Source organism: Anser brachyrhynchus (genome assembly GCF_964034855.1).
Source record: "Anser brachyrhynchus genome assembly, chromosome: 5".
Classification (NCBI taxonomy): domain Eukaryota; kingdom Metazoa; phylum Chordata; class Aves; order Anseriformes; family Anatidae; genus Anser; species Anser brachyrhynchus.
This window is the reverse complement of record NC_137699.1, coordinates 56,483,993-56,498,731: the sequence shown is the minus strand read 5'-3', so window position 1 is coordinate 56,498,731 and position 14,739 is coordinate 56,483,993. Positions and strand designations below refer to the sequence as shown.

Below are 14,739 nucleotides of genomic sequence, written 5' to 3'. Positions count from 1 at the left end.
CTCTAAAAACCCTCCCTGATTGCATGTCGCTCACTTTAAATTCTGATTAAAAGAGGGCATTGAGAATCTCAGCTGGGAATGCAAAAGGATAAATAGACTTATCATCAGCTAGATTTTCACAAACTACCAGGCTGGGTAGCATTCATTTCAGAGCAAAGTACTGAGGACCACCACTACCCAGATGTTAGTGTATGGTCTCACATAGCATTCTTTACAGCAAAGCATTATTTATTTTTATTTTTTTAAAGAAAACCCACCTCTCATGCAAATTAAAGTTGTCTGTAAAAAACTAATGGCAATATCACCACACAGCAGTAGGGACAGCTTCATATATACCCTTGAGATAGTGAAACAACAATAAACAAGGGAAACTGAGAAGTGTAGTCAGTACTGAGAGGCTAAAAGCAGAAAGACAATGTGAGTCCTGTCTTGGCATAACTTTGAAAATATCTTGTTAAAGCTTGGAGTTAGACACTAAAGAGCAATGGAGGACCAACTGTGGACAAAAGAGGAAAAAGTAGGACACAGACATGCTAATAATCAGCGTGACTGGGCATCTGCCGTTTTTCATTTTCAGATGGTTTGGAGAAGATGACATCATTTATCTACAGAGACCAAAATGCAAGCCTTCAATGTGGTGAAGGCCAACATGAGAAGATTCATCAGCCAATATGAGCTTGGCCAAAAACTGAAAATAAACCTGCTATTGAACAAGTGTTAATCATGACTGAGGTGCAAAAGTAAATACTGAATGACTGCAGAGGGCTTTGAAGGTGAGAAGAAATGCAGATTATCTTCTTAAATGTTCAGATCATGCAACAATGCTTAAGCAGTTTGTTACTAAAGGGTAGAATAAGGCTCTCCAGGATGCCATTAATTGTTATTGTTATCCTGGAGCAAGTGCTTCTACATATTCACTTGATCTCAATCTCTTTCTATGCATTATGTTACTACACTGACACCCCAGCTGTATTTGGTGTTCATTGTCATTTTCTTGTAGTGAGCTAATGACACTACTATAAAACAACTAGCAGCTGGTGGCACAGTACAAATAACTATTATTCAACATGAATTATGAATAGCATGGAAGCACTAAAGAAAACTTCTTGAAATACATGTGATAATGCATCCTAACTCTTTTCCCCTTCCCAGCTGCTAACTCATCTCTGAATGCTGCTGTAGTTCAGATGCGTCTCCACAATGTGTGTACATAGCACTCTGGAACAGTTCACTGAAGCACCAGCATGACAACACACCACCTCAAAAGATTGATATTTCTCTCTGCTTAGTCTGTGTGCCACTGGAGCTTTTTGCTAATATTGCACCTGCTTGTATTTGGGAGTAGGTCCGTATCTCAAGCACCTTTTCTACCTAAAACTGTAGAATCCCTAGACTATTCCAGAGTCAAAAGTAAGGGAGCCATTTGGGGTTGCCCCACACAAACAGGCCCACCAAGGAAACACTGGCAGAACCTGAGGCATTGGCCTTTGAGCAGGATGAAAAGGGAAATCTAAATCCACCATTGCCATGGAAGCAGGCATGAGAAACGACAGGCACGTTAGAGTACAGTCACAACTGATCTCTTGAGATTGGTTTCAGAAGAGCTTTGGTTAGCGCTGTGGGATTCACTCTACTGTACTACATTTGCCATTCAAAGGTAAGAATGAGCATTTGAAGAGGGGGAGAGCCCCATCTGCTTTTATGTTGGCAAATGCCACAGAGAGGAGTAAAGAAAATCTTGTCTGTATAAACTGTTGAACAAGGATGTGTTTAATTTCAGTAGCTACTAATGATATTTAGGGAAAACTAAATGCACCTACCTATTTGTAGCATGCCATCATGTCTTTACACCTGGCAATTTCTTTGAAAGGCTTTAGGTTTGCGTTTTGTAAAATAAATAAATAAATAAACAAACAAACAAATAAATAAATAAGGTTCCCAAGCAATTTACAGTTTGTTAACCTCTAGACAATGGGCTTTTCATGATGCATAGGGTTTTTCGTTCTTTTTTTTAAATGACATTCTGTTTTAGAAAGATGGAGAGAATTCAGGGAAAAAAGCACTTTATTGATACAGTCAGAATACAGCCTCAGTTAAGTCTTCAAAATGGAGCTTTAAGTTACACACTAAGGCCTTCAGCCTGCAAGGACTTCATGTATATACTTGTCTTTATGCACTGCAGTTAGCCCCACTGATGTCACCCCAATTACTTTCATAGATATAGTTAGTTATCTTCCATTTCTCTCAATGGATCATAGCCTGCACGTGTACACAAATACTGCATCACAATCTCACTTACATATACAAATGGTAAAACAATTCCCTGTTCACACATTTATATACCCAGCTCAGATGAGCAAAGATTTGATTCAAGAAAAGCCAAGAGTGAATGGGGTCTTTTACAAGTGTACATCTTCCAAACAGAAATCAACTTATAATTGAAGTTGAAATGAGAACTGCTATTCAATTTGATAGCACATAGAGGGTTTCCTAGGAGAAAAAAGGTTTTTTTGGGTTTGTTTCTTTGTTTTCCAGATAACCAGGTATAGAATTACCTCCCATGACAGTTCTCTTGAGCAGAGATTCAGTAAGCAGCTATAGAGGAGGCATGCTACTTTCATCTGCAGATACAGGACCTTCCTGAAGGCAGAACGAAGTATGGGTGCCCCCCATTCCCCAAGACGTCAGTATGAGCTCAGAAACCTTCATAAAACAAAGCAAAGCTTGATTACCACATAGATAACACCAGGCTACCACTGACTTTAATACAGTTTTTGTTATTTTTACTGGACCGCTGGGGTACCCAGAAGTCAGGGAATTTCAATACCCACACATCCTCATTGAATATTAATGCCAGAACCATAACAATAGTGGCTAATAATGAAGCTTTTCACTGCCATGTGAATTACACATCAATATTAATGAAGCCTTTGTTAACATTCAGTGTTCTTCCCTCTCTGTGTCTCTGCCAGGATTTTGGACTGGTTTATGCCAACAACACAGACTTAGATGTCAACCCTGAGTGGGTCCCAGACACTCAGAAAGGGCTTGCTTTTGCAAACATACATTTAAATTAAGAAGTATGCCATATAAAGGTTGCTTTAAATTGATGGTTGCTTAGTTTTTTTCCGCATATACATGGCAGATATGGCTTTATATGTTTGCATATCCTAAAAGTAACACACAGAGGACTGTCTTTTTATCTCAAAATGTTATTACAACAGCCTTTGTACACAAAGTCTGACACAACCATTTACAATCATTTATGATTCTCGTTCTTCCCAGAATCAGACGTATCAAGAAAAGGCAGTGGTTCAGTGATGAGAAATGAAGACAAGTAGTTTTCAGTTCTGTAACAAGTCCATGATACAGATCACTAAGCAAGTTCACCCTGAATTCTGCTCTTCTGCACAGGAAATTGTTCCAGTGCTTTGAACCTTCATATGAAATTTAAATGTAATTGCCAGAAGCATTACCTTATTAATAAAAGTAGAAAAGCATCATTACTAATTATCGTGAGCTTCATTTGCATTTTCTAAACATTTACATTATCTAATCTAACTATGTAACAGATGCTTGCATGATTTCTAACTCAGCTCTTTTCCAAAATGAATATACGACACCAGTAAATAATAAGGGTTGCTTTGGACTACTCCTGTCAGATGCAGTGTCTTACTCAAAAAGGAATTTCATCAGCCACAGAAGCAGTCCATTTTTAATGAATACCAAACCACTAACTTCATTTCAGTACAGCTGATCAACCTTGTTGAATGCTGTATCAACTGATCCCATTTCAATAGTAGATCCTTCAAGATATCTGCAACAAATTACCTCTTTGAAAGAAAGATCCAATTGATTTGCACTAATCTAATTTAGAGGAGGCTAGAATAAAATCATACTGGGACTTAATCTCATCTGAATACAAACAGTACAAAAATGCTGCTGATAAGTAGCTGATGTAATGCTCTAACACACCATGGGGCTGATGTACCAATCCTGCTCCCATTGAGGAGAGCACTCTGCAATTCCCAATGGTGCCACTCAGATTAAGACTTGAAATTGCATGTTTAGCATAGAATATCTGGAACTTAATATCACAAGATAAAGAAGGGAAAGAGAGGAGAGGAGAGAAAAAGCAGACTATTCTTTGCAACAGTTGTCACGAAAGGGACACGGGTGCATTGAACACAGCATATCCAGTCAGTCCAAAGAGAATATTCTCCCACTATATTTAGCATTGGTGCAGCCTCACCTTGAGTATTGTGTGCAGCTCTGGGCTCCACACTATAGAAGGGGTGTTAAGGCCCTTGGAAAGTGTCCAGAAAAGGGCAACAAGCTGGTAAGAGGGCAGGAAGGCACGTCCTGTGAGGAGAGGCTGGGGACACTGGGGCTGTCCAGGCTGGAGAGGAGGAGGCTGAGAGGCGGCCTCACTGCTCTGCACCTACCTGAGGAGGGGGAGAGGGAAGTGCCAGTCGCTGCTCCTGGTCAGCTATGGCAGGAACAGCACAAATCATAATGCCCTTAATAACATGCTTTAACTTTTGGTTAGCCCTGAAGTGGTCAGGCAGTTGGAATTGATCATCTCTGTAGCTCCCTTCCAACTGAATCATTCTATTCTATTCTATTCTGTTCTGTTCTATTCTATTCTAATCACCAACTCCCATCTAGATCCGCAATACACAGCACCAAGCCTTTGGCGAGATAATGTCCAGGAAGAAATCAAAGCTCTACTCCTCACAGTCTAGCAAAGGAGCCATAAGTAGTGCAAGGAACCAAACCTAACAAATCACAGGTGGTTCTTAAGCTTATTGTTGCAAGCTTAAGGTGAGAGTGATCTGATGTCATTACTAGCAATCATCAAAAGCAAATGAAACAAATGAAACCATTTTTCCTTCCTTTAAAATAAGCCCTCCAGATTTTGGTAGACAGGCAGCTGAATTTCAACAAAACCACCATTTTGACCCGTGCCATCAAGTCCACTGCAGAAAAGAATGGAACCAATTTTACGGCACAGAATAGGATGCTCTAAAAGCCTATATCAGGAGTAACTGGACTTTGAGTCAACAGATTTCATTTACAGACTTTTATTTGCTGATTTACTGCGTAGATTTAGGGTAATTCAACCCACCATCTCACTGTATCTGTAAAATGGTGATAACAATCCCACCTCCCTTGGAAGCTCTAGGTTAAACTTACTAATATTTGCAAAACACTCTGAGGTGCTGCAATTCAGGCAGTAATATGAATATAAAACATCACTATACTGCCGCTATTATATTTAAATTCATCAGCTTCAATCAGAAATATACTTATCTAAGGGGAAATACAATAATTCCTCCTTATTCTACGCTACATAAATAACTATGTAATTATAAGGGAGCAATTATAAATGAAAATAATTGTAGCAAACTTGGAGAACTTAGAACTTGCAATAAATTCTGGTCATCTGGGACAGGAAACAAGAATAAATGGATGAAAAGACAAATAGATACAGGGATGCATACATAATCAAATTATGCAAGTGGAAAGGATCTTTGGATCCAACCTCCAACCACAAAAAAGATTTTTTTTTGTGATTGACTTTCTGGTTGTTCACTGTTCTGTTACTTCCATAAAATATGCCAAGAAAACAAAATTAAGTTGGTAATATCTGCAAGTCTGGGGACAGAGTGTGTGAAACCATTAACCACTGAAATCCTCTTCCAACTCTAAGCACACATATTCCCCCAGACCTTTGCAAATAAATGTCTCAGCTATCCTATTTCTATGTTTGGACTCCATTGTCCCTAAGTTAGTGTAAAGTTTCCTGGATGACCTGAAATCTTAAACTATGTTTCACGTCAAATCCCTGGAATGAAGCAAAATAGTAGATTAGCTTTCTACACAGACAAGAAGAAGAATGGGAACAAAAACCCTCATCTCTACAGCTCAAAAATGAAAAGCTATAACATTTGTCATTACTATGGCTGCAATTCAGTTAGTTTTCCTGAGTGGGAAGTCAATATGGTCTCTGACAACAGGCACTGTTTTGGCATTAACAGCTGTCCAAAACCAATTCCAGTTATAAGCTCTTCATAAATGTCTGTCTTCCTGGAGTGCTCACATTTGAAATCTGTATTTTACCTTCAACGTGATTTCAGTAGCTGTTTGGAAGTATACACTCAACAGACCAACTTCCTGCTTTTATTCAGTATTCATGTATTTGAAATATGCTACTGGAGAAAAAAGGATTTGTGTATTAAAGTGTTTACCTTATTTTCATTTCTATTTTCATTGCCTCAAATAGAAAGCAGAATTTCCTGATAAACAATCCCCAACATGGGCTAAAACAATTCCCACTTATTATTCACAGCAGAGGTAAAACAGGATTTCAAAGGCTAAAAGATGCCCTCAATTTGCATCCTGCTTCATTTGTCAGTAAATCTGTTTGCTGTTGGGAAGGCGTTTGCCATTCTGTTCTATTAGTCATTCCGTTAAAGCAAGGCTTGTAATTAACACTTGTGATAATTAGGCGTTGGTTTGGTTTGGTTAGGAATCAACCTCTGAGTTTTAATTAAATCTCAGGAATTGACAAAAAAGGATATGGGTTTTTGTTTAGCCAAATGATTAAGCGGTATTTTCTTTATCATCTTTTTGTAGAAGCCATACTATTTTCTACCCTAACCAAGCAGGGATGTTTCATTGTGGGTTTAAATGAGCAGTTTACTAATAATTACTATTTCTCTATTTAATGTTAATAGGAAACTCATTCTAAAAACAAATCACTAACCTCACACAGAATGCTTCCCTCAACGGACGCATTATCTTTATGACAACGCTAGGTCAGCCAACAATACCATATATTACACATGACTTATTCTTTATTGGAAGATAGGGAAAAAATATCCTCACACTGAGTTAAAGCTATCCCAGTAAACCTGTTACGTGAACATTTTGTCCACCAGCAAACAGACAACCCAACCTGCCATGACAGATTCCAATTACAAGAAAATATATATCTTAAACAAATGAAACCCTTGTGTATCTAATGGTGCAATACAATAATTACAAAGACGATTGGACCATCTGTGCATCAGATTTATGGCCTTATCATGTACAGTCAGACCTTCCTAAAGTAGCTTGTCAAAGGAGTAGAACTTAAAAGGAAAGAGCTGTATGTGTGGCTACATTTTTAAGTAGCTTCTAAACAAACAAAGACATTGTCTTGCTGATCACTTTTCAGAAGATGAAAATTCTAGGTCAAAACTGATACGGAGCTAAGAATCTGGTATTGAAACCATTTTTTATCTGGCAAAAAACTGGTGGGAAAAGATGAGTGGCAGGGATGAGGGGATGCACCCTGCAGGCTTTCTAAGAATACCCTGCAGGACGGCCTAGGGACTCCAAGCATCGCCTCTCTTGTGGGTGAGCATGCCCTGGGGAAACTATCATCCATAGAAGAGGGGCTGAAGGAGACAGAGAAACAGAGAAGATAGTTGATTTGGAGTTGTTGTTGTCATTGGTGTGGTTGGAGGAGCTGGAGTTTAGGAAAAGCCCAAATATCTCCTATCACTGACTGCAAGGGGGAACCTGGCTACAGGTGACTCACATTATGGAATGAGCAATGTGGGGAGCAAGGTTTTGTTTGAACAAAGTAATAGTATGGCGTAGATTACTTCCTAGGACCCAGCCCAGGTCTTTGTTCTCAAGCAGAACGTTCTTGGGAGCTGCACAAGTGCAAGCAGAATTAAAAATCTCAAAATACATTTTGAAAAAGTCACCAAGCTGCACCTTGCTTCCAGAATTTGGCCAGGACAGGCAGCATTTTATACTCAAGGTTTTTCTTTTTAAACTCCAAAGGCAGTAGAATACTCATTGCTTTAGTGCAAGAACATTATAAAACAATGGGCTGCTGCAAGAAGTGGTATACACAAGGTCCTTCCTGAGAGATGCAACTTGCCCAATTAAGAGCTAGCTTGGAAATCTGTATTTCAAAACCAACCAGTGCCACATGGAGGAAAGCCAGAGCAGCAGAGCCCGTCAAGCCCTTACAGCAAGTTCATGCTCCAAGATTCATTACAGTGCCTCTCTAAATGGCATTATGGTGAAGACAAGGAGCCCGCATAGAAAGCTGAGGAAAAGATATTCTTCAGATGGGCTATTCTGCAGCATCGAGGAGTCTTGTTCTCTTCCCTCACCTTCCCCTCCCCCCCCGAAAGAAGAGATTAAATAGTGATGTTTCAAATGCATACTACTGTTTCTTGTTAAGTAATTTTAACTCAGAAGTTATAAATATGCCAATGGATTAAGGGACGCATGGGACAGCAGAACAATGAAAGCTAATCTGTGCACAGAAAAATGAATAAAGGCAGTTTAAATTCATTGGAAAAAGATAAAGCAAGCAGAACCATCCCAGCCTCCATTGCAAATGGTTTATAGATGCATAATGAGCATAACTATTAGAGGGAGACAAGTTTTTAGAAAACTCAGTTGAGTTTGCTGTAAACTCCTTTTACTTCTCTCAGTGCAGTTATCAATGAAATGGAGCTTTGAAAGAGGAGAAAAAGAGAGGAGACTGTGAGAAAACTAGGAGCAGAGGAAAAGAGCTAATACTGAGAAATAAAATAAAAGCAAGGAAAATATAGGAAAATCGAAATACCAAGAAAATGTACAGAAAAGCAGATAAGAAATTGGAGATAAGAATGAGGGGAACAGAAGTCAGAGTCAGAGATAAAGCATGAAAAATAGAGAAAAAGGTAGAAAAGGGTTGAATAAGATAGGAGAAGACAAAGTCCAAAACGCTACACTAAGGCTGACAATACTCCCCCCTCCCCCCCAAAAAATATCCAACCATAAAATCATAATAGAGGGAGGGAGGGAGGGAGGAAAAAGGAAATTTAAAAAAGAAGTTACAAGCATCACACCCAGAAAATGCCATCTTTCTTCAGCATGCAAGTCCTGTTTTGCATAGGCACACTGAGGCAACCAGCAGTGAGGAGGCTTGCCAGTGTCTTGCAGTAGTGCAAAAAATGAGACTTTTTGCTAACAAGTCCCAGTCCAGCTGCTGCCAGCCTGCCTTTGGCTGGGACTTGCCAAGACGATATCATTCTACGACAAACTCTTATCTAAAAGCGAAAGGGACAACCACCAGTTGCTATGTGAAAATGAACCCACCCAAAGGTGGAAATGACTTAATGCTTTCTAACTTCAGGCTGGTTATGAGCTAAGCAATAGCCTTACTCAAGAAGAAAAATGAAATAAATGCCAACATTTTGTAATACGTAGAATCTATTTTCTCACCTGCCCTCTCCAGTAAGGAAACTGAATTCCAGGAATTTAACTTCGGGTACAGGTATTTGTCATTCTTCTTTGCTGCACTCAAGGGCTCGATGCTGAGGACAGATGGGTTTCACCAACTGTTCCTTACTGTCACAAAGCTAGCTTGGATTTCTGAGCTTGCCCCCTCAATTAGACAGCCATAGTCTTCCTCATGGATGAGGTCATTTTCTTAATCATCTTTTTCTCTAAAGGACAAGCCTGTTTTATTATGTATGAGAAAATAAGACGCCCTGAAAAACCACAGGAGGCTGACAGAAGTGGGTGGCTTTTATATTAGATGAAGTCCCACATACAAAATAAACCTCCCACTGACTGTACCAGGAGCAGGACTTCAGCTAAGGTTCATCTCTGCTTTACCTTTTTTATCTCCCACTTCCTCCTTTGTGTTTGATACTCAGATGCCCAATACAGCTAAACCTCAAATGACATCTTTGCTCTATAGCCACATTGAGATACATACATGCAGAGAGAGACAAAAGAAAAAGCCCTATACACATTAGGGGAGTTTTGTGTATACTGTGTAAGAACTGCAGCATGGTATCCCTAAGGTCCTGTGCAAAAGGTGATGAATTCAATGAGACTTTTTTGCTTGCCTTTGAAGTGCTTTCGGATGAGGCTTTAGAAGAACTGTAACATTGCCAGCTCTGCATGCTCAGTGTACCTACAGCAAGAGACAGTAACTTTTCCATCTCTGAGTTTGTCTTAACTTTCATACAAAGCAGAGGGGAAGCAATTACAATCTTGAAATCAAGCATAGGGTAGTGCCACACATGCCACCATTTGGGTCTTTTCAAACAGAGGCACGTGAAAATGGATATTAAAATATTTTGGAGGTGTTTTCCTGTCAATCACATTCCAACCTGTTTTTGGTTAAGAATCTGAAATGTTTAATTAATATAATTTTTTTCACTCCCAATTGGAGAGAAATCTTTAGAAACATGAGCTAATCATGGAATGCATTTCCAGAAGGCAAAAAGACTTGAAATGACTGATATTTTAATAGCTCCTTTGTTTAAAGTCAGCTGCAAGAATTTTTGTGGCTTTAATACTAAATAATACTATGGAGAAATGACAGCCCTTTTCCCTTTCTCCTCGTATGGGTTCCAGGCCACAGCTTATCGCTGCAGACGCTGCAGAAATGGGGGCATTTTTTAACTTGCTTTTAGGGACCAGTAGGGCAGAAAGATGCTATCGGTGTAAGAAGTGAGCAAAGCCTTGGCGCCAGTCCTCAGCTGTGCCCAATAGCTCTGACTAGGAGACCAAAAAGATTGGGGGAAAGGTTCTGTCTGCAGGGAGCAAAGAGAAAAGGGTGGGGAAACCAAGTCAGAGATGTCTCCCTCAGCACCTCCCTGCCTTCTGAAATATCTGTTTCTAGCCTCAGTCATTTCAACCTACAGGAACAAACCCAAACCCACAGCACGTGGTTCTTTGCTACTTGAAGACCAACTGGAAGGCAGTACGGTGTTCTGGCTAAGGTTGAGGTGACATCCATCACCTCACTTGTCAGAAATCGGCTGAAATTCCTGGATGGGCATGTGGATACAGTGGGGTAGGATGAATGGAGCAGAATTTTCCCACTCTAGGAACAAGTTTTAGACAGAAAGCTTCATAAAGCAAAGCAAAAAATCGTAAATCAATATTTAAAAAAATATAGAAGTATCTCTGAGGATATAGTCTTTGGACCATGTTGTAACTTTTTCTTCCTAGCTATTATTTCTTAAACTGGAGTTAAGGGTTGATGCACCCACTTCACACCAGCTAGGCATAGCAGCTTTTCTCTTCAGCTATGTCAGTTGGTTTAACAGAAGATACTAACTTTTTATATGTACCTTGTCTCACCACCATGATCAAAGTATTTTTTCTTTGGGTATTCTTATTTTTTTTTCAATGTTCTGACAAAATAACTTAAAATATCATGATCAGTTTATATTTCAAAGCCAAAAGTTATTCCAAAAAAAAGTCATACTAGAGTAACTTCACAAATCTGTAAAATTTTCCCAAAATACTCTTAAAACAGGATGCCTTCTAATAGCCACCGCTTTCTGATATGGAATGAATTGACATAAAAAACAATCAAACATTAAAACGAGCAATTTCAACAAAGGGACTTTTTGTCTGAATAGAGAAGGAAGTAGAGAAGGATGGAAAGAAATCCTGCATCATCCTGGGAAGTAACAAAAGGAAAGGAAAAGAGAAAGGAGGAATCTCCAAAACTTGTGCTTGTCCAAGGGAAAAGCACATAAAACATACATGTTAATGAATAACCAGATGTTTCTAATAGCCAGGAAATCTACTCTTCCCCTTGGCCAATTTCAAATTAGCATGAACTCCTTTTCTTGCTCCCAGTTCATCAGTGAGCACTGGATACTCAGATGCTTTCTTTATTTGTGCCTCCTGCAATGCTCACTAAATCCAAGGAAAGTCTTTGCACAGTTTGGTTTTGGAGCAGTCTCTAAGCGTAGCAATGCTGTGGTTAACGCAACACTTCAGTTTGCTCTGAGACGTGACACCAGATTTTCCATTACAATAAGCTTTCCCAATTGTCTTTCTTGTGGCAATTTTAATTACATACAGAATAAACTGTTCTTTTAGCTATTGAGCCAATGTTTCAGAAGATTCAAAACAGTATCCGGTATTCAGTCAGTCAGTTACTCTTCTAAATTAACGTCAGAGACTGATCAAATGATCACCCTACCATTTTTTGTAGACTTTGGCAGGCCTGCCTGTGTAAGTTCACTTATCCCTAAGTGTTTTCAGATCAGAGCTTCTATTTATCATGAGACAGCAGTCTGAGGAATTAGCATCTTCTTCGTGGTGTTCAGCAGACAAGATGGGTCTGTAGTATAACATGTCAGAGAACTACAAAGTCCCTTTGGACAACCTTCTGTGAGAATTAGATCCTTCGGATAGCTTGACAAGCGTTGTTGCTTTTTCTTTTGTTCCTCCTGTTGTCCTCTATGGCAGGTAGAAAATGAGCAATTAAAAGGATCTTATGTCTTCCTGTATTCAATAAAAAGAGATGTGTAAGAGGCTGTCATTGTGTCAACCCATTTCTTCATCACTGCCTTAAAGACGTGCTTTCTCATCTCCCACCCCAGCCATTAAAGGGGCAGAAACTAATTTCCTGCACAATTTCTTTGGCCAGGCCTAAGCGGCTTAAAGAGCAGTCCTGCAAATGTGCTCAGAAAGAAGTTCCATAGCTTCTGCCTAGAAAGGAGTTCAAATAAATTAGAGCTCATTGAGCATTATTACAGCTTGTTGCCTATGGTATTTCCTCCCCCCAGGGTAAAGGAAATAATCTTGATTAATGACACCCAAAAAAATCATTTTTCTCTTTAATTCACTAATTGGTTAATCTTTTGTGACATCAAAGAAGGCTGCAGCATTTGCAAAAAATGGTCAATGCAAAAGCCAGATTTCCTGTGCATTTTCCATGTGTGCTTTGTTTCCTGATGTAATTTCTAACTGAAAAGGAATGAAAAATTGAAATCTCCAGTTTACATGAGAAATGGCAGTTTTGAGCTCCCTATCAGACACCTCATTTTCTGTACATTAGTCACAATCAGACAGACAAGGCTCTGTCTTGTTGAGCTACATTTAGTAGTCTGTCTGAACTGCAAATTTAGATGACATCCAAATTACACAGACTCAGCCAGTAGGTTACACTAATGCAAACTAGGAGAAAAAGAATCAAGACTATTGATTTTTTTGGTCCTTTCTCTGTCATATTCCCTTAAAGGCATTTACCAAGGCTTTTAAGATCTTCAGCATTTTCACAAAGGAAAAAATTACGTGCAAATAAGAGTGCCTTAATCTATTCTTCCCTGCTTGGATTGTTCTTTCTGTACAGTCATTATGTGTTTTTTACGCTGCTGCTGCAGTTTACTTGATCCACTTTCATGCACCATGTGGTCAATATATATGTTGAAGAGTAACTGTGGAAAAGCACATCTCTTGCACCTGCCTATGATAATCAAAATCTTGTTTGTTAATTCCCTGCAATCCAAACACATCACACATCTCTCTGCTCTTTCTTGCAGCTGTTTCAGCAATTTGATGTCAGATTCTGCAGAAAGCTCTTCTGACCACATTTCCATTCGCAGACAACCTGATTTTTTGCAATAAATATTTACAGGGGCGTTGTTAGAACCTCACAAATGTGAAAAGCAAAGACTACAGATTCTACTGACAAATAGAGCTGATTTTCAAAGTATTGAACCTTCACAACTCTGTCAAAGGCAAACATCCCTGTCCTTCTGACTACTCAGGCTAACATGACTACTGAAGACACACATAGCTCTACTGAACTCATACGGTAACATAATTAGCTGATGTGAATGGCTGAACTCCACTGAAGGCAACAAAAGTATGTATTATTTTTTGCCTACCAGTCTCTGCAGAGGAGCCATAGCCAATATCCAGCTCAACATAACTGTATATTACTGAGAAACTCTCAGACAACACACTCCTTGGAGCAGTCAGCGCAGTTCAGTTCAGGAACAACAGGTAGCACAATCAGCCAAAGACTTAAGTTTCCAGATGCTATGAAAAGTAATAGAAATAATAACAGCTTCAGAGAGTTTAAGTGCTTCCTTCTTTGAACCAGCTACCCACCGAGAGAATTAGGAAGAGCTTTTTCTATCTGATCTCACTAAGCAGCTGTATAAGCTTTTTTAGGCATAGTTAGCAAACTACAAACTCATTAGCCACTACATATGGTACTGTCACTTTCCATGAAATCTGAAGCTCACATACTTTCCTTTTAGGCTGTGCACATGCTTCCTGTCGGAGCTGAATGTATGTGCCATCAGGCAGTAATATGCCCCTTATGCGTTACCATTTGTGTTTGTTTGACTTTATTTTTCATAGGCTCCTAGGCTTCTGACATTATTTCAGCCTTCAAACTTACATGCCCTCTGCTTTTTTTCCTGCATCTAGGGAAAGAAATTGATACATTTGCCCTTTTTTCCTTTTTTTTTTTTTTTTTTGTTATGCCCACTAGGACTCCATCTTCCATCTTCTGTTCCCCCTCATATGTTATTAATTCAGACATAAACTGAAGTTCATGCTGGTTTTTGGTGCCTTTTTTTTTTTTTTTTTTACCCTTGCCAATTGCAGGGTTTGAGGTAAGTGAGTTTCTCACAAGCAGGTAAACTGGCCAAATGCTTTCCTAGTCCTTTTTTTTTTTTTCCCTCCGCGAAGGTAAATCCCCCTTCAAAGCACTAAGAAAGGTCTCAGTTATTATTCCAAGCCAGTTTACCATGTTTTTCTTCCCCACGTAAAACACAGAGCCATTTCCACTCTTCAGACTCACATTTTCCCTATCATTGATTTTTTTTTCCCCTGACATTTCTGTACTATTATTTTGCTACTGGGCTACCTCTTTGCTAACTCTAATGGAACAGAATTGAAGCAAAGCCC

General features: G+C 39.2%; 1 protein-coding gene across 10 annotated transcripts in view; it reads right to left on the bottom strand.

Annotated features, from left to right (window-relative positions):
* Positions 1 to 14,739, bottom strand: part of LOC308195424 (uncharacterized protein) — a 222,351-nt gene that overhangs the window by 35,823 nt on the left and 171,789 nt on the right. The window contains exon 5 of one of the 10 annotated variants that reach the window (XM_080592805.1): positions 1,953 to 2,703. The exons of 7 other annotated variants lie outside the window; for them this stretch is intronic. In XM_080592805.1, the coding sequence (XP_080448931.1) occupies positions 2,596 to 2,703 (108 nt within the window). In that variant the 3' untranslated portion in view covers positions 1,953 to 2,595. Of the gene's footprint in view, positions 1 to 1,952; positions 2,704 to 9,284; positions 12,319 to 13,830; positions 13,861 to 14,739 lie in introns of those variants that run through there. 2 more of the 10 variants (XM_080592807.1, XM_080592801.1) reach the window with 2 other exon arrangements.